At 31.7% G+C, this 27,671-nt stretch overlaps 1 protein-coding gene across 2 annotated transcripts; it reads left to right on the forward strand.

The window, feature by feature from the left end:
- Nucleotides 1-27,479, forward strand: LOC140445344 (uncharacterized). 2 transcript variants are annotated; one of them, XM_072537317.1, is made up of 3 exons: nt 1-128; nt 13,106-13,218; nt 23,755-27,479. In XM_072537317.1, exons 1-3 carry the CDS (start codon nt 105-107, stop codon nt 24,947-24,949), a joined length of 1,332 nt encoding a protein of 443 aa, XP_072393418.1. In that variant the 5' UTR covers nt 1-104; the 3' UTR covers nt 24,950-27,479. The 2 variants fall into 2 exon arrangements, with proteins under 2 accessions (XP_072393418.1, XP_072393417.1); XM_072537316.1 differs by lacking the exon at nt 1-128 and adding an exon at nt 10,189-10,242.
- The last annotated feature ends 192 nt before the right edge of the window (nt 27,480-27,671 follow it).

Raw genomic sequence — 27,671 nt, forward strand, 5'->3', positions numbered from 1 at the left:
TCTATAGGAAGTGACAGTGGGGCGATATTTTTGGCAATATTTATAAATTGATAGAAAACAATGTGGCTAGGTAGTCGTCACAAAGAAAGTCTGTAAAAATTAAGATGCATCTTCAGTATTCGGTTTCTGTAAGTTTTGAGTTTTTATTTTAATTTTGTGTGTGGTTTTTTAGTGAATTTAAGTGTAAAACTATAATGTGGATTATATAAAGTATGTATAATTATTAATGAAACGTGGATTTATTTTCCTTCGGTCTCGAAACTCTCAGAGATGTTGAAGACACGGATCTTATTTTTATTTTCTCGTTCAGTTTTTGTAGCTTTTTGGTAATTTCATCTACGCTCTGGTCTATTCATTTGTTTTAACTTTTTCCTTATTTTGCTTGTATGATCACTTTTGGTTTTACCTGTTTACCTGTTTAATTATTGTGCTTGATCGATTCTGTTATCTTTCTATACTAATGTAGCTTCCATTTTTGAATTTTTTATAAGGGGAATTTTGCTTTTAGAGTTATTATTCTAAAATCAAATTTTGATATTTAAATTATTTTTCTTTGCTTGAGTGCTTTACTCTGCAGAGTTTCGTGTGTTGCCTGTTTTATTTAAATAGATTATCAACTTTTTTACACTTTGTAAATTTTATTCGTTATTTTCGCTGGGTTTAATAATATGTAAACATCAATTTACTTGGACATAATTACTTTTGTACTAGAGTCTAGTATATATACTTTGATATAATTCGAACGTCTGTACTATTCATCATCATCATTAACGGCGTTACACTCTTCGTGAGTCTTTGCCGTGTTTACTATTGCCTTTCATTCCTGTCGGTTCTGTTCTGTGCCACTATTTTCCATTGTGTCACTTTCATTTTATCCAGATCTTCTTTGACTGCACCTTTTTATCTTTTCCTAGGCCGTAATCCAAAGAGTCTTGCTCTGTCAAATGCTTTCTTTAACTCAACGTCATTTCTTAGTAATTTGCTTTATGAGGAATATTATTTGCAACATTGGACGATCTTCCAGTACGAAAACTCTGTTGCTCATCTGCTAAACTGATCCTCTGATTCATTAGTTCGTCTTAAATTTTAGTTTTAAGTTTTAGGATAGTATTTAACAAGTTTATACCTCTGCAGTTTTCTAACTGTTTTTTATCTTCTTTTTAAATAGTAGAATCAGTTTGCTCGTTTTACAGTCTTCCGGTATTCTATTGTGTTTTATAATTTTGTTGTAATGTTGATAATAGTTCTGTCATTGCCGCTCCACAATATTTCAGTAATTCGTTTGGTATTCCGTCTGTACCTATCTCTTTTTTGTTATTTAGCTTTTCGGGTGTTTTTCGAACTTCCTGTGTATTTATATTAACTTCTTAATTTGTGGTAGTTTCTGGTATATCCGGTTCTAGCGTCATTTCTTCCTCGGCATAGAGCTCTTTTATATAGTCAATAAATGTATCCTTTTCTATGTGTTGGGTCTACTATGTCCTTTACCTTCGTTTTTTTTTTGACCTCTTATAAAGAGCGATAAGTAAGATTTTGTCTTTTCTTTATATTTTTACTTCACTTCTGTACAAAACCGTGGAGTTATTTGCCTTGGAAACGATATATTTTTATTTATATTTCTTTCACAAAGACCTTCCTTACCTGAGACAAATATAATGGACATAATTTTTGCTCAGTTTCCCTCGACTTAATTCCTTTCTCTGATATATACGTTTCTACTTATTTCTGTTATGAGTTTTTGGAATAAATATCTTGTAGAGTCATCCTGCAAGTTTTCCACATTTATCTTTGTGGTGCATCTTGGTGTTTTGTTATCATATATTATATGTTTTCATTTGGATTTTGCACAGTACTAATTTATGATCGCATCCTAGTTCTACTGATGTTAGTGCTCTTACATCTAAGATTTGGGAGAGGTGTAACTAACTCTCTTTTTGACAGAATACAGTACATCATAGATCTTTGTTCTCTAGTCTTTTTAAAAGTGTATTTGTATTGTTTTTTATTAAGGGAAAATTGTATTAATAATACCTATTTCGTTTAAGCTGCAGAGGTTCGTTAGAAGGTCTCCGTTTTGATTTCTGATATTTTCATTATATTGTTATTTTAGACCTGGAATTATGTCATTGTCAACATGGGCGTTAAAATTACTTGTATTAACTATATGTTCGTCATTTGAGGTCTTGTTTATTAGAGTCTGAAGGTGTTCATAGAAATTTTCTCTTGTGGTGGTATCTCTGTCGTTCAGGTGCATCTACAGCTATCACATTCAGAGGTTTGACTTTTACACTAATTATTCTTCCAGAGATATATTTATATTTTTGCACTTGGTGTAAAAATTTTCTGTGTAGTATCAGGACGACTTCTTTTTTAACTGTGGTATCTTTCAGAGGAACACCGTATTATTAGACAGTCATTCAGCATAATTTGACTCGTTCTTTTTTTCTTCGTCTCTTGTAGGTCACATATGTCTATATTTTTTTCTACAAGCTCTTTTGTAATTTATTGCTTTCTTATGTTTGAAGACTTCACATTCTTACTTTTAAAGTACCGTCTAAGTTGTGCAATAAGGTTCGTTGCTTCGGCCGCACTCGGAACATCTATTTCCCCCGCAACTGATAACGCCTCGTCTTCATCACTCTCTTGTTTTCCATCATTATTCTTAAGCATGTCAGCGATGATCTCTGTATCGGTTATCATACCACGTACTACATGATCTTCATCCACGTTGACAAAATCTTCATAAGAAATGGCAGGATCAGAAATGACGTCCCTCCAGCCGTCAACTGAAAGCAGCTTTTCTGGTAAAGTGTCATTAGCGTTTTCTGTGTTCTCCTCCTGTTTTAAGAAACCAGCTATTTTGAAACAGTGTTTGATTGTTTCGGGTGTTACTTTGTCCCAAGCTTTCTTACAAATTCGAGAAGCTTGAAGAATGTCTAACTTTGTTTTAAGGGAGTCGCAATCTTCCGTCAATATGTTTTCAACCAAAACACGTTTGTAAAGATGTTAAGGATTTTTTATAATGCCCTGTTAAGTATATAAGTAGTATAAAACTAAAACTAAAGGCTGACTGTTGAAGAAGTTTATGTTCTCTTTGTCGAATGAGTTTATATCAATAATGTTTGGGTTATGGCCATTATTGATTGCTATTTGTGTAACTATAAATTGAACTTGTAAATTGAACTGGTCGTTGAGTCTCGTAATGGATAAATCTAGAAAAAGTGTGGCGTTGTAAGATTTTAGTTCTATAGTAAATTTAATCTTTTTGTGGATTTGATTAATTTTACACAGTAGGTGATGGTCTGAGTCATGAATGATTACGTGAGAACTAAAACCAATGTAATATTTCAGGATTTTTCATAATGTAATTGGATTCTAGATGATCTATAAGGACATCAGGTAGAAGAGGGGATAAGCAACTACCCATTGATAGACTATCAGGTTGTTTGTAGAAATTATTGTTGAAAATAAATAAATCTTGTGATAGCCTAATTTGGTGGATATCTTTTATCGGTAAAATGATAATATGGGGCTAAATGAACTGGTTAATTTAGAGTGATTTTACCGGACCAATTATTTCTTGTTTTTGCACCGAGGTCAATAAGCTGCCAACATCAAAAGAAAGCATTGTAATGCCAGGATTTAGATTAACGAGTTTAAGTTTATCAACCAATTGGTAAGAGTTTCGTACTGAGAATTGTGGAGTAAAGTTATACTATTTTAACCTATACTTTTATATGTACTTGTGAAGTAAAGTTATACTAAACTAGTTATGGTAGGTACTAGTTTAGTTTTAGATGAGTTCACAGAGAGGTTGTCCTTCACAGACCAATTCTCTAATTCTTGTAATATACTACCGATATTGGTCAGAACATGCTCACACTATTGAAAGATAACAACGAAGGTAATGGGTAATTGCAAACATATTTCAAGTCAAATCCCTACGCCTTGACCTGTAATATACCTCTTTAGACAATGAAATATAGTCAAATTTGTTTTTCATATTTTCTGTTATAAAAAACATTCTATTGTGTTTAGATAATAATTATTTTAAAGCAAATAACTAATTATGTTTACTAGTCTTGACCATTTTCTTGTGCTTAATTTCTTCTCGACTCTTAAACTGTCTTTATTACGTAATAAAAAAATTTGGATATAAAAGAATCACCGCTTTTATGTCTAAAATGCAAATCCACTCATATGTTACCAAAACGAATAATGTTGAAACATTGTTAAACAATTATAATAACTGCTTAATTATGTAATAGCCGTCAAAAAAACAGAAATATAAATGTAAGATGGTACTTGAATTTGCAATTCGTAATATCATTAACATATTTTGATGCACTGTCAAATTTTTAATATTATGAATAGGTTATATAAATGTGTGTAAAGATTTATTGCACAGTTGATAATTTATTTATTAAATTTCGAATAGATATAAAAAATATTGTATAAAAAGATAAACGTCAGAATTAAAAATGGCTAGAGCAACAAATAAATTTAGGAAAACAAAGACTTCCGACAAACCCCTTCCACTCTATTCAAGATCTGTTTTTACCAAACAATGAAGATGTCAAGTAAATCTTTTATAATTACCAATTGCTGATTTATGTAAAATATTATACATTCAATTGATTGGTATGTTGTTAAAGATCTTAATAAAGTATACACAAACAATGTGGGTTTAGTTATTGACTGTATGTATTCTTTCCTCTCTCTTAGTTATTGTATTGAGATCAATATTGTCAATTATACAGCGTTAAGTTGTAAAACATTCCTGTCTGTTTTAATTTTTTTCTGAAAAATAAATAATTTTAGTAAGGTCTCACAAAACCTAACTGGTTTAATATGGATAAAATGGATGATATGTCATCTACATATCTCCACCTGTGGGTAGATGTATGTGTACCATACTGTGGGTTGTTTGTCTTGTTTGTGTAAAATGTTTTATTCGAAATTCTCCATGAATATATCTTCTAATAATAAAGATAAGGATAAGCCCATGTGTAATCTGAAATTTTGCTTATAAAAATTAATATCTAGTCGAAAATTAGAGTCTTCGGTGCAGTGCTAATTGCTCCATAATAGTTTTTGTTGTCAATGTATTATCCCTGTCTAGTTTGTTTTTTTAAAGTTGAAATTATTTTTAAAGTTTTCTCCAAAAGAATCATAATATCAAAACTGACTAGAATATTGTCGAAATTGTAATCCATTTCTGCTGTTATTTGCAAGAATTGCGGTGAGTTTTTGATGAAAGAGATTGTGTTGTGGGCTGGAAGCTGTATTATATCTAAGAGGAACTGTGACAATATGCTGCAAGAAGAGCTCATGCTAATGCAAATTGGTGTGAGCGCTACATTTTCTTTGTGTATTTTTGGAACTCGTATAGTGTGGTATCATGCAATAGTGTAGTGTTAATGTTCTTCTTTGATGGTGTGTCGGGTATTCCTTGAATTTGTGCATTGTTTTATATATTTTGTTTTCTAGTAATTTTGTTCAGTCCTTTTTTAGAGTGACATATCGTTCACTCAGAACCTTACTAATGAAAATCTCAAACATTTGTTTGTCTAAAGAAAACGACACTTGAATTTTTTTTTCACAAAGAGTTTCGATGGATAATCGGCCAGGATTCTTCCTTGATAGTTTTAAAATTTTCCTCTTTGGACTTTCAAGTGCACAATTTTAGAAGATAGAAAAGGGTTCACTGACTGTGTTCCGTTTTCTATTAATAAACGAACTTGTCGATTCTTTGCTCATTTTTTAAAGGTTAAAAAGTCACTAGTTTTCAGCTCATAAACAATAAGCGGTTTTAAAGAACTGCAGGTCCTTATAAACTGGGCCCTTGCATGGGATACAGAAATACTCATAGTTGGCAGTCTTTTCTTCTTTCTTCTTAATCAGTGCATGTATTGTGTCTGCTTCGTTGTGTGTATGCCTATTCAGTAAATATTTATGATGAATTCTAACTTCTGACGTGTTATGAACGGCCCACATATACATACAAAATAAAAAAAAATCGGTTTTGGTCAGAGCAGTTGTCTGACCAAAATGTTACCTCTTCTGTTATAGAAGGTAAATTATTTAACCACATTATTACAGCGGAAGGTATCTCGTTGCTATCTCTTTTTGCAATGGACTCGTCCCACATAAGCATAAACCTTCGGCAGTATTATCATTATACACAGTAAAATTAAATGTCTATAACTGCTTTAAATAAAACGATTTTGCATTAGTAAACATAGATGTGGGGAGGCATTTTTGCAAATCCATCATTGCTACGACTTATTTTAAATTCTGCTTGCATTTTATCTTATCCTGCCTTTTTAACTTGTATCTGTTTTCTGCGTCATTCAAATGATCTGCCTCTTTCTTTGAAATAGCTTTAACTCCATTGGGATCTGCCTCTTTTCACTAATTTTTAAAACTATTACAGGTATCACATGTATCAATATTAGGGTGCTTGAAATAAAGGTTGAACTTGGTAGAAAAAAGTTCCCAGTAGATACTTTTCTTCACGGCACGTTCTTTTGCATACTCCTTCTCAAAAATATACTCTAAATATAATTTTTACATTATTGTTACGTTAAATTTTGAATTTACATATTCTCTTCCAGACCTATTGCGACAATAATGACTATTAATTTTTGGAAAATAATTTATGTGTTCCATAACCAATTGTTTTGCCTCTTCTGGAATTTGGTAATTAAGTACATGGTGACTGATTACTAACGCAGCCGCATCATTAATTTTCTTTTTTATTGAATTTCTGACTATTTTCCTAGAGATGGCAAGTGTAGTAAAAAAATTACTTGCATACCCTTGTTTTAGATCCGTTTGAGAGGAGAGTTTAAGTGTAAGAATGCTGCCTTTGGTCCTTTTGATTGTTATTTCTTTAACTTCATCTGCTAACAGTAACCACATCAACTGCTTGTGCAATAAATTGTCTTCTATGATGCCAGTCTGTCTGGCTTTTCCACAAACTATTTAATATTTGAATTTTAACATTATCCTGTATATTAGTAGTACATTTAACCTACATAATCTATTGCTCGAGAGACCTACTTCTTTAGCTTCTTTTAATTTATATTTAAAAGTTACATATTCCTCTCCGAATCGTCTCGTCTCATTTGTTACGTTACGTTTCCAAGTTGAAGGCTTCTGCTTTCTCGTTCTAGTTTTCCTTACAACTGTTTCTGTTTTATCTCCCTCGTTCACTTCAATACTGTTATCCATGTTCAGTTTTTGAAAAACACCTTTCTGTAAGTACGTTCTTGAACAGAGATATTGGATGTAATTTTCTCACAATCATACCTGATACTGCTATCATTTGGTTAATATGTTATGTCATCCAGAGAGTTGTCAGAATATCTACTACACGAAGGTTTAGCAAATATGTTTTCACTCACAGTTTCTTCATCCATCGAGAAATTTTCATTGGCGCCATCATTAAACATAACAGACTTTAACTGACAGTAGGTTTTATGGTTCTCATGAACAGAAACCTGTTTTTTTTTTCATTAGATGAATTAGATTCAGGCACATAAGTAGAGTGAACATTAGGAATGTATGAAAAATAACAATGTTTCAATTATCGTGATACTCCTTAAATAGTTTTATTAAAAATTAAGCTCTTGTTATTAAGCATGGAAAAGTAGGTTAAACTCTGCAAGATATTACACTTCACAACAATTGTACCTACTTTAAGTTAGTAATGTGTAAAGGGGATGGTACAGAATTTTGAATATTTTCACAGTACACAGAAAAAAGTTCAATTACTTTTATTATTTTCTTGTAAACACATTTTTACCATCTTCATTGCTCTTGATTTAGACATTTCTGGTTGTTCTTTATTAACACATTAATCTCGATAAAGAAAAAAGTTACTTTTATCTATAAACCATGCAAAAACATTAGCTTATAACCTCAATTTTTACACAGCTGACAGGCGGTTCTCCATAGAGACTGGACTACCGTCTTTTTAGGAATCAGTGTGACATGCAGAAAAGACCGATATACCACATAGGACTTTTTGCTTAGACCATCATAAAAACGGATAGACACGCCTTGTACCGAACCGTTGAAGCAAACACCTTCCGCGAAAGTGACGTCACAATACGGCAATAGCCCGCTTGGATTCTTAGCAAAGCACTAATAAAATTACCCAATTTTAGATTAATTTTAATATACCTTCAATATTTTGTAAAAAATTTGAAAGATAAATTATTTAGCAAAGTAATTAATAAATATTTGTGACTAAAATTGTAAAAATAAATGTTTTATTTGAAAGTACCTACCTACGTATATTATTATATATATATCGTTGGTATATCTCTTCGTGTTTGATAATCAAAAATAAATTTAAAGGAGAGTAATTTTCTTTTAGGTGGAAGTTTCAGAATGGGTAAAACAAATATGTAGGAAATCTATTAATTTATTGACCACAAAACAAAATAGCTTTTGTTAACTTACTTCTAACTCTTATTACATTATTTAGTTTTTCACCTTCGTGGTACAATCCAAGATTGCAATAATGGAAACAAATTATCTTTATTAGATTAAACAAATGGTTTGTATCAAAATCATGATCAAATATATGTTCTTTTTATGCGTTAAACACAGAGCCATGCACGTTACTCATGACATTTAAGATCAATTTTGTCATTAATTTGGAATCGTTTAATTTTTTTGAATTGTACATAAATCTAATTTCGCTTTCAGCAATTTTGCAAATATGAATGACGTCTTTAGAAGGTTGAATTAAAAAATGTTTTGATAGGCTATGATTTTTGTGTCTTATGAATGGAGATTATAAATTATCACATTCAATTGCACACAAACATATGTCACAATCTAATGTTTTCTTAACTTTCTTAACGACAAACCCAGCGATATAGTCAACAACATCACAAACATAAGATGACAATGTTTTTGAAAAACTTAAATCCTTTACAGTATAATCCTGATTCTGGTTACTAGTTATTGTTTCCTTATTATTTTCATTAAGTTGTCAATGAGTTGATGATCAACAATTTTCATTTTCATAGTATTTGTTGTGCTCATTGCTAATATTATGGAAGGTGCCTGTTCTATACAATTAGCCTGAGTAGATCCTGTAACACTTGTGTGCATTAAGAGTCTTTTATAAGCAGCTTTAAATTGTTTTGCTGTTGGGTTGTTGTTGTTGTAACCTCTATGACTCCTAATAGAACTAAAGAAAACTTTTAAGTGATCTTGAGAAAGTTTATAGGCCGAAAGATATTTCAGACCTCCATCCATATCCTCCACGTAATTTTTCCAAATTCCCATTAGTGACTTTAAACTAATAATCATACCAATAAAAACCGACTTTCTTTAGCTTGGATATAGGGGTTCACCATTTTTGGAAAACTTAAGTGAACTAAGATATTTTATAGATTCTTCAATTTTTTGAAAAATCGCTTGTTTATTATGTTACTGTAAACTAGATTTTAGGTGTAAATATTCCCATTTAATCGCCTTATTATTCCCGTCAAAAAAAATTCTGTAATAACCTAAAGTATTACGAATAAGTTTTAACATATATGGAGGGTCAAATATTACATATGTTGGTTGATTTATTGCTGGATGTAGAAAATATACTTTATTGGAATTAATCGATAAATCAACTCCAAGTTGTTTAACCATGCTAATATTTGATGTTGCACCATCAAACGTTAAACTGGTCACTGTGACATCAGCTTCGGGCATTATTTTTAAGCACATTTTTATTAGATTACTTTTTTGAACACCTGATAACCCAGCGATTAAAAAGTAGCCTATCGGCAGCTTCCATCAATCATTTAAACTATTAATTAAGAATACAATTGCTTATTTTGCTTTAATTTCGGAAGAGTCGCTTTGAGGTTTACTTCCTATATCAACATATCTAAAATTAATGTTTTCAATTATTTAAATAGAAAATATAATGTTATGATACTTTTTATAATTGCTAATAAATATTAAACTATACCTACCCTTTTCACTTTTCACCCTTTTCAAAAACTTTTCACCATCCCATTCTATTTTCTGGTGTATAGACATTTGATCGACCATCAAAGCACATATACATGATTTTCCTTTATTTCTAAGTTCAACTACTTTTTGTTTTAATACATTCACTGCTTCTTTTTGAAACCCAGGCTCACAAGCTACTACTTGATACCAGTTTTGAAGAGTTCGTGGATGAGGCAACATGTTAGGAAAAGTTTTTCTGACATACAAGTAAGCATTTGGTGAATAGAAACTAAAGGTTAGAGCAAAGCTTTTTAACTCCGCTGGACATGTTTTAGTGCTCTTAGATTTAAGTAGCTGCTTAAAGATAGGTTTTTCAGAAGCATGCATCGTATCCTAATAAAATAAAAAGCAATAATCAAAACTTGATCGACTAACTACAAACAATATAAAATAATAAACTGTTATACATGCCAAAGTTAAATAGATCACTAATAAGAAGTAATAATAACTTTCCTTACCGAAAGTTTCAGAGAGGAATCTTCATCGATCATTAGTTTTTCTTTAAGATGTTCTAATAAAGATTTTAAGGTATTTACTTTTTTAATAAGCCTTCTATTTCGTTGTTGCAACATTTTGATTTGTTTGTTTTTTTTGAATTAATTTGTTTACTGCTACTTTATATCCCTGGTCTCTGTTAGATGATCCTTTGGTCAAAGTCACCAAGATAATGTCTTCGCTTTTTCAAGGGAGGTTCTAAGGTAGTTTCGTCTGAAATTTCTACTGGAGTCTTTATGGTGGTAGATATCACTCAGTTATATTTATATTTTCCCTTTTAGATCCTGTTGGTTTGACTGAAACAGTTTCTCTTTTTACTGGAAATTTTCTAGTTGTAACTTGCTTAATTTAATAGTTTGGAAAATCGAAAATGCTGAGTACAGCATCTTTTTTAGTTGTTTATTTGAACTCCAACCGCTAGTAATATAAGAATCCGCTGTGAAATGTTTGGAGCAAATTTTAGAACTCTTTGTTGGTTTAAAATTTTCACGGCGCATAGCTATAATCCATTTTTTGCAATGATGAATCTTTAGGATATCTAAAACAATTTATTTACTTAATCGTTCAGTTTTCAATCTAATTATAAAATGAAAATTATATATAAGACTCTTTCTCTCATATGTATCTATTTTAAACACTTTGGGAGGGAAAAATAAAATAATAGGTGCCAAATTTCTGGTACGTTTTTCAAGTTTAATTTGTGAATTTACTTACCCATAAAATGATATATCTGTCCCTTTTTTTGTCGTTGCGTGCAATTAAATGCACTGCAAGATAACACCATAATTAAAATATTAATGTATTGAAATTTTTTTAAATTGGAACACTTTAAAAAGTTTACAACGCCTATAAACACTTCTAATCTCTACCGTTTCTGCCGTAAACTGACGTCACCCACAGCTGTGTGAATCGTCATAGCTGGCTTCACTCTTCGAGACGAGATAATAGCATTACGGCGTGTCTATAAGTTTTTATGGTCTAAGGCTTTTTGCAACAAATATCATAGTGGCCATCCATCTTGCAATTTTAATAATATTACCTGTACAACCATATATTAAACACCATTCGGAACATAATACATTTAAGTGTATTATTGGCTGCATACCTCCATTTACTGTGAAAATAGATTTCCGCCCTTTCAATTCTAACGAACAGATTTACAAATGGACATCATCATCATCATTATCATCAACCCATAGTCGTCCACTACTGAACAAAGGCCTCCTCGAAAAACCTCCATTCAAATCTATTTTGCGCTGCTGTAATCCAGTTGGTACAAATCCTCTTTATGTGGTCAGTCCATCTTGTGGGTGGTCTTCCCGGGATTCATCTATCCGTTCTCGGTCTCCACTCCAAGATTTTTTTGGTCCACCTATTATCCTTCATTCTAGCGACGTGTCCTACCCACCTCCATTTAATTTTGGCTATGTGTTTTATAATGTCTTCTACACCACTTTTTCTACGGATTTCTTCGTTTCTTACCCTATCTCGCAACGTTGTGCCTAACAATGATCTTTCCATTCTACGTTGCGTCACTTGTAGTTTTCGTGTAGATGTCCTTGTTAGGGTAAGTGTATCTGCGCCATATGTAAGGACAGGCAGGGCACACTGATTAAAGGCTCTTCTTTTTATGCTGATAGGTGTATTACCTTTAAAAATATCACGCAGTCTTCCATATACTGCCCATCCCAGTGTTATTCTTTTTAGCAGCTCAGCAGTTTGATTATCTCTGCTAATTTTTACCGTATGTCCAAGGTATATGTAGCTGTCAACAATTTTAATTTCGACGTCTTCTACCCTGAAAGGATGGCTCGGAACTAAATTAGTCATCATTTATGTCTTTTGGTAGTTAATATTTAGACCTACTTTACGTGCAGCATCGCTGAGTTCATTTAACATATCACTGGCAGCCCTTAGGTTATCTGAAATCAGAACAATATCATCTGCGAATTGTAGATGACTAAGCATCTCACCATCAATATTTTTTTTAAATATTGATATATTGATTGATATAAATGGACATAGTTTTCTAAAATGGACAAATTGCAAAAATGTGGATATTAAGAGCAAGGTTTTATTTGACTAAGCAATTAATTTCTCAGAATTATTAAAATCTTTTCCCATTCCAAAACGTATTAAAAGCTTCTCCATGGGCTGAAACCTAACCATAATATTCCAGCCCCTCCTAAGTGCCTTCTCTGTTGAGGTTGGCGATCAATATGGCAAATTTATCTCCGTTCTGGGCTTGACAAATAAATTCATTTCCTCTTGTGTAGGTCCAATCTCTGATGTTTCGTAGCCAAGATTTTCTTTGGATGTATTTTCAACAACCGTAATATTAAACAAAGAAAATAGAAAGAACCCTTTAAATACACAGTTAGCTAGGTATTATGATCAACCAACTGTAAGAATAATGTTCTTTAAATTTAGGTTGTAGGAATGGTTATTCTTGTCCTCATAATGGTAAACTAATTTAAAAAGAAAGAATTCTTATAGAGTTTATATAAGTAAAATTAATGACTTAATGAATGTTTCAGTTTTATTTTTAACTTTTTAACCATTTTTACCGTTTTAGCTGCTGTTTGGATTGTTTGTGTTCTGCTTTGGAGGACAGTTAGACGATTCCAAAAATGCACGTATACTGAAGTTTGATTACGACGACTCAGGCAAAGGACCATACCGATTTGGGTAAGAACTTTATTAAAACTAAATCGAAAAAATTCTGATTCTGATTTGAAATAATGTATCGTATTACCTATATAACTAAAAAAAACAATGCTCTAGATAGTCTAGATTATACGTCTATAGCTATTTTGCGTATTTTATTTCGGAAGTAGGTAATATAAAACAATAGATATTTCGGAAGAAGCTGTTAATTGACTACTCCGCTTCTAGTCGTTCTTTAAAGATTCAGCCACACAATCTTCCACCTACCTATTGACACTAATGCCTCTATACTTATCACATACTTTTCTATCTCCTTTCTTGTAGATAAAACTTATAACATGCTTAATTTCAATTTACAGGAGTCTTTTGGCTTTTACCATTCACAATTTTTTTTAATTTCATTTTTACTTATTCTCTTAACTGTATTTCCTATTTGTTTTTAATGTTAACTTCATCAAATTTATCTAAAGATTCTTTCCTCTTTTTTGCCAGCATTTGCTTCTAATGAATCTTTCACTTCTCGTTCTGGATAAGGTCTTTATTTTCTATTGTTTTTATTTTTGTTCGTAGATTTTTAATTAATTTTAAGGCTTGAGCTACTATACTGCATCCTAGTTATACCTCTATATTTTCACATTCTCGTTCACAACTATCTTTTTTTTTGTAACATAATTCTTCTGCTTTCTCGATTCCATGATACATAGGTTTTTCTGACTTTTGAATGTTTTCTTCTTAACGAAGTCATATTCGCTATTTTGTTCTGATAAGATGTTTCTTTTATCTCACCTGTAGCTCAAAGCCTCCCATACTGTTTAGTGCATGCATTTCTTCCTATTTAGTACACCTATTTACTTCATATACAGTTTCTTATTTTGCAGCTAGCCTTATTTTATAGATATTACAGTATGTAATTGTAAAATATATTTTACAATATTTATTAGAGAGCACATTTAGGAGAGAAACGGGTTTGTGGTTATCCAGTGAAAGCAGATCTCCTATTTGGAATATCTACTTCTATTTTAAGATTACTAGGAAATTTACCATCTTTAGCATACAGATTGATAATGTGAGATTAAACCAGAGATACAAGGCGAGGTCATACATTTCATTTTATTAGGGCTTTGATTAATACCAAACGGTTTGGTACCACTTAGGAGACATACTGCATTCGGAAAAACTGCTTAGATAGACATAAAAATATGCTATTAATATTATTATTATGTCTTTAACTGACAGTATACAAAAATACTCACCAAATTTACGTGCCATAAATTCTGGATTTGTAAATTATTCCCTGTGAACAGTTATAGTTCTCCCAGTGTTGTTTTGATTTTTCCCACTTTGACAATCCACGGTGTTTCATATCTTCTGCAAAACCAGTCAATTTTGTGATCAATATCTTTATCTGTTAGATTGAATGACACAAAATTACTATTTTAGTTCTTTAGTTACTTATCTTCAAATTTTTGTCATTTTTGTCAATACTGAATTATTGAATATTTTAATATTGAATTAAATATTGAATTATTTTATGTATTGAGTCTACTCGTATTTACACATAACTAAACAAATGTTCGGACAGTACTATAGAAGAAAGTATACTGTATGTATAAAACTTTTTTCTACTCTCATACTTTAATATATTACATAATGACGGTATTAGATAAAGAGGTCGAAATACGTATAAGCGGCTGTCGCTGCCCTGTATCAAAACAAAAATCTAATACCGTCATTATGTTTTAAGCCAGGATATTCGGCGGCGTCCTGGTCCTCTATTTCCTTCTATTTTCCCTTCTAATATCAATAGTAGGATTCTGTATCTATTTTCATTTCTCACTATATGTCCGAAGTATGCTAATTTTCTTTCTTTAATGGATTTCAAGACTTCATGTTCTTTTTGTAAACGTTGCATTACTGCGTCGTTAGTTATATGATGTACATATGATATTCTGCATAAAAGTACTAACAAAATAATTAATTTGAGTCTATATTTTTTGTTGTTAAAGATCGTAGAAAAAATCATGTATGCTATTCTCATTTATTTGCCATTATGATGCTCGTATTCTATCTCATACTCGCATTATGTGATTATAATGACACTTTAATATACTAATTTATCGTAGTATATATTATATTTGAATGATATGTATTTACTGTGACATTTATTTTGACAGTAATTTTAATGTACTTAATTTTAGCCAATATAAAGTTAAACAATTATTGTCAAGGATATACTGATACCAAAATGTTCCAGAAGTTTTGCAAATACAATAAATTAAATCAAGATTCAATTTGTTATGGTAATAATATAATTGATTAATCACTAGTATCATATATGTTCGCCTAAATTGAAAGATGAATTTATCTTCTATATAATCTACCGTTTACATGTCGTACTTGACACAGAATAAATTTTTTAAATCGTTAATTATCAATTAGGGATATATCATCTAATCTGAAATAAAAATTAAAATGCTAGCCCACATAATCACATAATAAATATTTTTATTGAAATGCGATAAAAGAAGAGCAAGTTGCACAGAAAATTAAAAAAGTGTTTAATAAAATAGTAGAATTTCCTACTATTTTATTGAACAATTTCCTACTACCTCCTAACGAAAGAGAAAAGAGCTTATGTAATGATAAGTAAATATATTTTCGACATATTATAAAGCAAAAATTAAAAAAAATGCGTGACAACAAAGATCTAGAACTTGTAAAAAATACCTAAGGCGGTTGTCTCCAATAAACGCCGTACACCGCGTATAGCATTAGGCCATACGTCACGTCTGTATGCTTGTACAGCGGTTGCACGCTATGTTTAGCGTACAATAAGGGATCGGATCCATTATTTATTGTACAAAGCATACATACGCGACGTATGGCGTAACGCTTTACGCTATAGTATTGCTTTATTTGAAGACCAATGCCTAACGTCTTCTTCTTCTTGTTTTTTTTCTTCCTCTTTATAGGCAATTCTGCTTGTTCATTGGCGGATTAATACCTCTGTGTAAGGTTGTCACTCCATCTTTTGCGCGGTCGTCCGATACTTCTTCTGCCGATTGATGGCCTATCTCTTGCTATTTTGACGACACGGATCTCCTTCATTCTGCTTATGTGGCTATTCCAATCTTTTTTTCTATTTTGTATTCATTTATTTATACACTGTACGTTACATTTTCTTTTAGCCTCTTCACTTCTTTTTCGATCTCTCAGCGTGTTTCTTGTATTTCTTCTCAGTACTGTCATCTCTGCCGTTTCCAGTAGCCTTTGCGTTGTGGCTGTGTCGGGTCTTGTTTCTAAGGCATAAGTAATTATTGATTTTACACTGGCTTTATAAATTCTTGACTTTATCTCAGTGTTAATGTGTCCGTTTCGCCATATGCATCTAGTGAGGCATCCAGCCAGTCTATTTGCATATCAAATTTTTTTTTGCTCTTATGTTAAATTTATAGACAAGTCTTTGCAGATTATCTTCATCTTGGGCTATCAGTATTGCGTCGTCTGCGTTAACAGAGTATTTTTATTTCTGTGTTTCACATTCTGTATCCTCTTCCTTTGTTAACGCTTTTGATGATTTCATATATAATTAAATTGAAGAGCATAGAGCCTAATGAGTCCCTTTGTCTTATTTCGTTCTTCTTCTTCTTCTACGGCACTACAGCCCAAAATGAGCCTTGGCCTCCTTTATTTTTGCCTCCACCCTTGTCTGTCTGTGGCTGCTCTTCTCCATACACGGACTCCTAAAAGTGCTTGTGCGTCGCTGCTTACTGTGTCTTCCCAGCGCTTTCTTGGCTTTCCAACTGGTCTCTTTCCCTGCATTCTGGCGTTCAGTGCTCGTTTTGGTAGCCTACACACGTTAATTAAACTCCTTTCTTTTTATATGAATATATTTGGCTTTTAGTTTCACGAATTTGGTTATCCGGATCTATTCTGGTTTGTGGTCTAAATATTTATAAGGTATTGCGCAGTCTGGTAAAAAACTGGTATGGTAGGAGATTCCCACATGTAAAAGACCATTCGGACGTCCCAAAATGCAATGAACAGATAACATCCAAGCAGATCTCCGGAAAATTAATATTCCATTTGACCGTAGGTTGATGGAAGACCGAACAAATGGGAAAAAAGTTGTACAGTCAGCCAAGACCCACTCAGGGTTGTAGCGCTACGTGATGATGATGATGATGATATTACGTAGTCGATTTTTATATCGTCAACAGATATCTTCCTTCTAGGGACTAAGTTTGTCATAATGTTAGATCTTTTTAAAGTTAATTTTTAAACCGCCCTCGGTTGATGCAAAGTTCAGTGTACTCAACAACTCTTTGTTTTCAAATTATACTTAAACTTTGTTTAAACTTCCATTCCAGCAGCATTGTAAACATTTTTGGTGAGATACTATCACCTTGTCGTACTCTGTGTTCAATTTTGAAGGTTTTTGGATTAGTTGGAAGTTTTACAGTTACTGTTACGCTTTTAGAAAACTTTAAGAGGAACAGAAAAATTATATGGGGAAATATATCAAAAAATTATTCATCTTTAGTGCCTTATTTGGTCCGGATGTGGACAATAATCAAAGCTATTATGGTATTGTTGACTGATCTTCGAAACTAGACGACAGTCTATGGCTTTCTCGATCATCTATTTCATCATTTTAGGTTCTATTCTATCTTCTTCTTTAGCTTTTCCGTTTTTAATTATTTTGATGCTTTAATGACTTCTTCTTTCTTTATACCTGTTTTTTTCTTCTCTTCATATTGATAGGTCATTTTAGTTTAGTCTTGTGGCTGCCTCTTCTTGTAACTTAAATTTGCATCTTATTTATGTTATTTTACTGGATGTCTTTTATTTTGTTTATATTTAGTTTCTTTATGTTTATCTTGACGTTTTCCGAGTCCATGAGAGCAGCCCAAAATCGCAAGAGATGGAGAGAATTGACAGCCCGCATTGTAGGAAATCACGATCCTCAGCAATGAGGAAACGACAAGAGAGAGAGATGTTTATCTTACCATACTCTATATTATCTGATTCGATATCTAGTGTTTGTAATATTTCTGCTATTCTTAGTTTATGTTGTGCGTTTAGTTTTACTTAATTTGCTACTTTTAATTCTTTTATCGTCATTTCTAGCTCTCGTAAATATATCGTGTAACCTATGATGCTATTCTATTCCTCGACTATGAAGTAATATTTTTGATGTATTTGTTGTTCTCATAGGCTGTTTCCTATTTTTATATTATTGGCAATACAGAATTAGATTATTTTATCTTCGTTTTTATTTCTTTCCATTTCTCTGTATTCTCCGATGCATTCCTGTCCTTTGATTATACATTTTCTATCCTAGCGTTTCGGTCTCCTGTTATTAGTAATCTTTGTAAAAAGTACTAAAATGCAATTATCGGGACACTCATTTATAAAAACAAAAGATAACTTACAGATTAATAAAGTTCGCAATTTCACTGTTTTTTTTTTGGTACTAAACATTACCACTAATAATTATTAAAAGCCACCCAAATTTGATACTACTTAAATATAATTTTTAAATTCCTAAACGTAGATTATACCCTAATAGGTCACCAGCTGACAATAACATTAAAATAGTCAGAAATCAAATAGATTTTATCATCGTCAACAGAAGACATAGAAATTGTACCCAGGAGCGGATATATCCTCCGATCACAATCCGGTTGTTTTTTCGATAAGAGTGAAACTAAAGAATGTAAAGCACTCCAGATCCAAGAAAATCATAGATACAAGGCTGCTCAAATAAAGCAACACTTATGCAGAAACAAAATTTAAAATTAAAGAGAACTTAACTTAAAGTCAAAGTCGATAATGCAAAAACTCTAACTATTGACCAAAAATGAGGAAAAATTTAACATGTTCTTCTGTCAGTTGATTTCAAAAGAAACCCTTAAACTACTGGGGGAAAGACAAACCTTGGATGAGAGTAGAAATTCTTGAACTTATGGAAGAACGAAGAAAACATAAAGCAAAAGACCTGAATAAATACAAACAAATTCAAAAAAACATCAGAAAAAAAATTCGAGAGGAAAAAGAGAGGTACATGGCTCTTCGACATGTGCAAGGAAATAGACGAGCTGGATAAAAAGTATAATAGCATTAATTTACAAAAAACAATAAAAAAAAATATAGGTTCTAGAAAAAGCACAATAACAAAATATCCTTAAAAATGATAAAGGAGATATTATTGCTGATGTGAAAGAAAGCTTGAGCGACGGGACCAATTATATCCAAAAGGTATTAAATGATGAAAGAAAAGAACTGTCATTAGAAACCACAGAGAATACCAGACCACCAATATTACGGGACGAAGTCATCTATGACATCAAAAACACAAAAAAAGGCAAAGCTACTGAACCAAATAATGTGCCCATCGAATTATTAAAACTCATTGATGAATATGTTATTGATGTAATGATTGAATTCTTTAATCTAATATATGAGATTGCCGCAATCCCCAAACAATGGCTGCAATCGATCTTTGTAGCAATACAGATCACAGAACAATAGCTTTAATAAGTCACACACTTAAAACATTTTTGAAAATAATACACAGAAAAACGGTTAAAACTCTTGAATATAAAATAAGTGACAAACAATTTGTCTTAAGTTATGGTATGGGCACAAGAGATCAGTTCAGTTCAGTTGGTTCAGATTGAATGTGCTAGCTCAGAGATATGTACTTGTTTTGTAGATTTTAAAGAAGCATATGAAAAGGTTCAACATAAAAAGCTTGTAGATATGTATAATAAAGTAAAAATATTTACAGTTGTGATATGAAAATTATTTTAATCTATATTGGAATTAAACTGCCACGGTAAGAGATGACAATCAGAACACCCCAGATATCAAAAAACAGAGTGGAGTCCATTAAAGTTGTATGCTGTTACCACTACTGTTCAATGTTTACAGTGATGCAATATTTAGTGAAGCGCTCTCAGATATATATATATATATATATATATATATATATATATATATATATATATATATATATATATATATATATATATATATATATATATATATTGTTATGATGTGTTTTTTGTTTTGAATGATGAGCAATGAGTATTTTTAATAATATAGGGTTTTTATCGCGGTTCTCAAAGAATTAGTTTGTAAGTACTTTTTTAAATTATCTTTATTATAACTATTATGAAACACACATATATATCTAACCTAGCCAATGTAAATTTAAAATAAACTATCTTTAAATTGATACTCTTATAAAACTAATTAAATTCTATAGACAATGTAAAATTTAAACAAACTATCTTCAAAATTGAAATTGTTATAACACTAACTAAATTATATTAACAAAATTTTGTACCTTTCTTTCACTGAATGCCTAAATGAACTGTTTTCCACTATATATATTCTAATCACCACTGAATGTCTTCGTACTTCGGTTATCCTTGTTTTTGTGAAATTTCTTTTTCCAATTATCAGCTTCTACCAATTTAAGATATATTTTTCTTCACCAGCATTTATACACCACCAAGCAAACCAGCAAACAGCATTTATATTTATTCTTCTTTTCAATATACCAATATCCAATTATTATAAGTTGATTTATACTAATCTCCAACCATAATATAATTTAATTTCTTCCAATATACTTTTTTTAATCTTCAATAATTATTTGTGTATAATTATAAATGTGCATTAAATTATATGCATACTTTTTAATCTTCATTTAACTCACTATATCAAACTATTGGACTATTTGTACTTGATTCACTGACTCCAACTAACTTTCATATTTCTTACTAAACTTTTCTGACTGACTTCTTGAAAATTCTGAACAATTTACTTCACTAACTAACTTTCATAATAAACTGGCCTGACTTCTGACTAAAAACTTCCATGACTAAAAACTTCCAAAACTGCCTTCATAATAAACTGCTTGACTTCTAACTAAAAACTTCTAAAACTGCCATCTTGAATCCAAATCACGGGTATTTATATCTTTTGGATATTCTAGAACCATCTCGTAAGATATCATGTTCCAATTTGTTCTATTACCTCTATATAGATGTTCTCGAAAAAAATATCTGTTCGATCCACCGCCATAATCATTATTTCGAGAATGTTCGACCGTAAACAATAGTCAAATTCTGCACTCTGGAGAAATCGTTAATGTTCCATTGATAATTTTGTTGACATTTAGGCTTTTCAGATCAGAATAAACATTCAAATTAGTAACTAACACTCTAATTTAATAAAATACACATTTCAAACAATATAACCCCACTTATATTCGTAAAATTCTTAAAATGACACTTAGGAATGGAGGGTATAGTGTGTTGCCTAGTCACATGGCTCACTTAAAAATATCTACAAAATCATAACTACTAAAATACAACTTTTTACAATTATTATATGCTAATTTCTTAAAATGCCCTCACATAAATATATTTTTATAAAATTCTCTAGTATATAACTTATTTAAAATAATCAAATACTTTTTTATATCTAATATTATGTAGTATATAACTTATAAATTATTTTCTATAAACCCCAATCGTCACAATATATATATATATATATATATATATATATATATATATATATATATATATATATATATATATATATATATATATATATATATATATATATGTCAATATTCAATATTTACTAGAAGATGTATTATCAATGCAATATATTTCGTTTTGCAGACAATACAGTAATAATGATGAACGATAACAATGATTTACAGAACGTAATGCAATTACTTAATCAATGCTGTCATGATTACAGACTATGGATGAATTTGAAGAAAACTAAATGCTTGATCATGACTAAATCAGCAGATGCAAAAATACAATTATTTGTAGAAGATACTGCACTTAATAGTGTGAATACCTACAAATATTTTGAACCCGAATTATATCAAGTGTTAAACAAACCTAAGAAATCAAGACACATACAGAAGTAGCCGTACAAATTTAGATCCCGGGGCACTAATGGAAGGTAGCAAAAAAATCCAGAGAGTCGACAGATTCACTTACATCGGAACTACCCTCAACGTACAATGGGACTACGCTCAAGAGATTAGATCCAGAATTGAAATGGCATGGTCTACATTTATTAAGTTGAGATCCTTGCTGTGCTGCAGTGATCTCAGTTTGGGAAGCAAGATGCGGATAGTGAGGTGCTACGTTCTTCCAGTGTTACTATATGGAGTTGAAGCCTGGACACTGACGCAAGCCACTGAAAAACGAATCGAAGCCTTCGAGATGTGGATATACAGAAGGATACTAAAAATATGTGGACCATGTCACCAACGTTAAGGTCCTACAGCGCATGACAAAAGAAAAAGAAGTGCTTAATTTAATTAAACAACGTAAGCTTGAGTACCTCGGCCACGTGATGCGTAACGAAGAAAAATATCGAATTCTTCAACTCGTTATGCAGGGTAAAGTGTTTGGCAGAAGAGGACCGGGACGCCGTCGTATCTCGTGGTTGAAAAATCTCCGACAATGGTTTGGGATGACCTCAGCGGAGCTGTTTCGCAGAGCAGTCAACAAAACCATGATAGCCTTAATGATCGTCAACATCCGGACCGGATAAGGCACTGAAGAAGAAGAAGAGAAGTAGCAGGTGCATCATTCGTTGAACATAAAAAGTTTTTTTTTCTGTCGGGGTATAGGGATATAAAGTTAGCACTGCGACTAATGATGCTTAGGTGTTACGTATTCACTATTTTTAATGGCGTAGAAGTATGGACATTAAAACAAATGCATCTGAATAAGTTAGCCTCCTTTAAATTTTGGTTTTACAGAAGAATCCTGCGAATATCACGGACCCAAACAATGTAAAATGCAGAAGTTAGTAACAGAATAGGAAATAAAACTGAAATATTGTTGACTATCCCAAGAAGAAAACTTAAGTACTTAGAACATGTGATGACAGAGCCAAAATACTCATTTTCAACTTATTATGCAAGACAAAAATTCGAGAAAAGCGAAATGTAGAAAACCGAAGAATGTCGAGGCTTAAGAATTTTAGAAAGTGTTTTGAATGCAGTATTAAAGAACTATTTCAAGCAGCAGTCAACACTTTCTGCATAGTCATGATCATTTCCAAACTTCGATAGAAGATGGAACATGATGAAGACAAAGAAGACAAATAAAAATGGGTGCTTTGTGCCTGCATATATCGCAAGCTGGCTACATGTTGTAATATCCATCGTTGTAATATAAATTCTTATGTGTTATGTGATTTTTATATATTATTTTATTTATCTCAGAAGCTTTAAGCTGACCGAAAAGAACTTGCTGTTGTATGGACTACTCCGTTGGTGATATTAAATGACGTGAAATGGCGCAGTTCCCACTATAAATCTCTCTCTCTTTCAACAGTTTAAAAATAATATAACACATCGCTGTAAAAGAGTAACTCTTTAAAGTTTAAAAGTTTATCATTACTTAAAATGCCACATCCAAAAAATTTCAAATATTACAAAATATTAATACAAGCCTATACAATTAATTACTTTCTAATACAAATTTTATAATTTTTATTTAGATATGAAACCAGCAACGGAATCTCTAGAGAAGAAAGTAGTGAAGTGCATTATCCAGGAACAAAACACGAATTCCTTAAAGTGACAGGAATGTTTGCCTATCCAGGTCCAGACGGTGTTATGTACGAGGTAAGATACACCGCAGATGATCAAGGATTCCATCCAGAGGGTGATCACATTAAGGTACCGCCTTTTGTTCCATGGGTTCACCACCATTCTGAAGACGGTTCCGAAAACAACGACATTCCTGACAGTGGTACTGGCGAACAAGTTATAAACTTTGTACAAACGACTGCAAGACCGAGCACCGAGTATTTACCTTCTTCGACACCAACTAGTACTACTTATTTGCCACCTACTAGTTCTACACCAGAAACTGAATATTCTAGTAGTAACGATATTACGAACGTAAAATCGACTGAAATTAAATCTGGTAATTTTGCTCATTCCAAAGTAATTTCAGACGGTTTTGGCAAACCATCTAATATTGACTTGAGTTTGATTAATCCGAGAATTAATAGTGTTGTACCTTCAGATATAAGTATTGCTGCTAATAATGCTCAAATGCTTTTGAAAAATTTGGCTACTACACAATCTGAACCTAATATATTAGACAATTTAAATTCTTCACCCTTAATGGCATTGGTTTCTAATCCGCAGATCTTAGAAAATCTTTCACCAGGCAGTCCAATTACCCCCGTCATAATTATGCCAAATATGGTCCTATCGACTATTTCAAATGACTTTCCAAATCAACAACTAATATCAGGTGAGCTATTATTGGAAGGTTTAAAATCTGTCAATGATGCTCACGCACAGGTACAGCCGCCAAAATCCAACATTTTAGAAATTTTAAAAGCCTCTCCAATCGCCAATCCTCCTCCAAGCTCACAGGAACTTAAAGGCGAGAACATCCTAGACCAATTTAGAACTAACTTGGGCTCTGAAGGTTCTGCTCCTGGAACCAATATTGTTTACTTGCCTCCCAGCACTGGTCGACCAAATGTAGATGACTCGCTCGAAAATAATTTATTGAGTACGCCAAAACCCAATCCTGAGTTGTATTTTCACTCGACAGCTGAATCGCAGACTCAGTTAAGGTTTGCCACTCCGGCTCCACCGACAATGATGCGCAAGGCTAACTCTATGATATCTAAAAGTAGTAAATTTACGGCTCCGATAGTGGCTGCTAAATAGAATATATTTTAGTAAAAACGAGTGGTATGTTTTAACTATTATTTTCATTGCACGTTATGTAGTAAATATGAGAGCTTTATAGTTTTGTCTAATATTCCAATAGCATAGAAACTGTGAGGCAAAATATAGACACAACTAGAAATTAACGGAATGAAACTTATTTTACAACACAAGTTTATTAGGATATTGTATTTTTATGTTCGCATTGTGTTGTTTTTTCTGCAGATATAGATGCAGATATAGTAAGTTTATGTATTTCATTTCTATCAATATTTAACAATTATTATATTATTATTAATAAAGCTGTTTTTCAAGAATTCCATAGGCGAATCGAGTAAAATCATGCAAGATGATCCATTCAATGAAAGAATGCAAATTGGAATATCTTGCAATTCGTTCTTTTCCGTTCCAAAACTTTTTTGGCTCTCAAATAAAGTAAAAGCAACGATGTTGATCGCCAACATCCGAAGTAGACAGCAATGTAAGAAGAAAACAGATTTTCATTTCCACATGCCAATAATCAAATAGTAAAATTAAAGTGAAAATTCGCTGGCCACGTTAATGAGATTATTAGTGATTTAAGTCCAAGGGCAAATAAGCTAAAAAGAGATGCTACTGCTAAAAAGAGTAGGCTACCAAAAAATGAAATTGATTGAAAGTGGATTATTTAGCGTTGACTTTGCTATAGAGAAACTATTTTGTGTCGTCATGTTGAACAACGCTTCAACATCTAGTATATTAGATAATTTTGTTCCCATTTATTTAGCTCGACACCCATGGAATATATAGACAACAATTTTTTTTCTTAAGGGCTCTGTACCAAAGTCATTTTGTTTAAGCTAACTTTCTAGAGAGGTTTAACTTTTTAAACTCTGTTTGCACGTATTTTAAATTTTAATTACTCTAGCAAAGAAATGTGCTCAGAATGGCATGCTTCATCCTTGGATACCCACAGTCTCGTTTTCGGCCAAACGGTCAACTATTCGCGTATTTGTAACGAAGTTATATAAAGTGGTTAAATGATAAAAAGTTTGGTTAAGTTTCTTGGCAAATCTTTCTTATAGTAAATATTATAATATACATAATTCACTTTTAATTATTTTCTCTTGTTTATCAAAGCCAAAATAGTAATCTTTTGTGATCTTATTCTAATATCTAAGTAGTGGCACTACGTCTAGACAATAAGTTCATTTATAGTAACTATTTTTTATTATTATTTTAAAAATGCGCGTTGTGAAGGTAGAAATAATAGAGTAACAAAATTATTTCTATAACAATAATTGTGTTTCCATTCCATCCTAGTGCCCAGTTTGTGCCTAATTCTTACAAGCGCCTAACGCAACATATATTTCTTATATTATTCTAGGATCAAAGATTGGATTCGACTAGCCAAAAGGAAAAGACCAAGAAACCTCTACCTCTCAAATCGGGGAGAAAATAGCATCGACTTCTCTCCACTTCTCTACATTAAATTCAAAAGATCTAAACTTCTAAGAAAGCCTTTTATTCGTTTAGAAATTAGTTTTGTTAGCTGATCAGTTTCCAAGAAGACATTCTACTAAGTATTTATGGCATTTAAGTAAAATTACCGTTTATCGTCCATTTTCTATGCATTTTTGAAAATCTGTAGTCCAGTCGCTCAGTTTTCTTCCATATTATTATTTTTGCTTGCCTTTAAACCAAAATAAATTACAAATAAGGCTGCCCCAAGTTCCTTTTTCCATTTTCGAACATCTTCCACAATGAAATTTATCCAGTTTTTGGAGAAAATTCAATTCCTTATTTAGAAAGTTTTACAGCAATTTCTCAACTTGCTTTAATTGCTTTGTTTCCTAGCATACTTTATTGCAATTGATTCACGATTTTTTGCAACACGAAGCTGTCACGAACAAAGAAGTTATCGAATTTAGACTTTTTATCTAGCATAATAAATATTTTGGGCAAATTGAGGCAGTTTTTCAGTTTATTGCTACTTTTTTCCTGTGAAATGTTGTATAGGTATTCCCTTTTGCTACTTATTGTCTAGTATTAGGATCAATAATTCCTATTTCCACTATATTGCTAGACTTGTCTCATTAATGTAATAGAAGAAGGCACTTCTTGTTATTTCACAGATAGATAAATAAAATTTTGCTTTTAGACATTTTGCTTTTACTTCTTTTACTTCAAACTGCAAAGTTTATGAACATAGATTTACTGAATATTCGTATATATCCTTAGCTAATTCACCGCTAAGGAAACTATGAAGTGTTGTTATTTTTATAGCGACAATTTTTTTTTTTAATAATAATGTGCAATGAAAGTTGTAGGAAAAATTGTACTTTAACTGACGATGTAACTTATTTGTGATATTATAAATAGGTAGTTAATAGTTTGGGTATATCCATGTAAATGATTTGGTGGTAGCAAATAAAATGATTGTTAAAAAATGTAATCCAGTTTTAGCATAATTTTAAAACTTTTATTAAAAAATTTAATTGTTACGTTAGAACTTTGTTATTTCGAATTTTAATAAATTTATTTTTATATAGTTGCTCAGTTTTATTGCAAATGTTTCTCAAAATGTGTTTTCCTTTGATTTTAACGATAACCGTCAAACATTTTAAGTGCTAGAATCTTGATAGTATATTTCCACCAGCAATGTCTGGTGGAAATATACACCGACATAAAATTAATCGCCTTAAGTTTATGTCGGTGTATAAGTCCGCCACGTCCGACACCT

This window comes from Diabrotica undecimpunctata, chromosome 7 (assembly GCF_040954645.1).
Source record: "Diabrotica undecimpunctata isolate CICGRU chromosome 7, icDiaUnde3, whole genome shotgun sequence".
In the NCBI taxonomy this organism is placed as follows: Eukaryota; Metazoa; Arthropoda; class Insecta; order Coleoptera; family Chrysomelidae; genus Diabrotica; species Diabrotica undecimpunctata.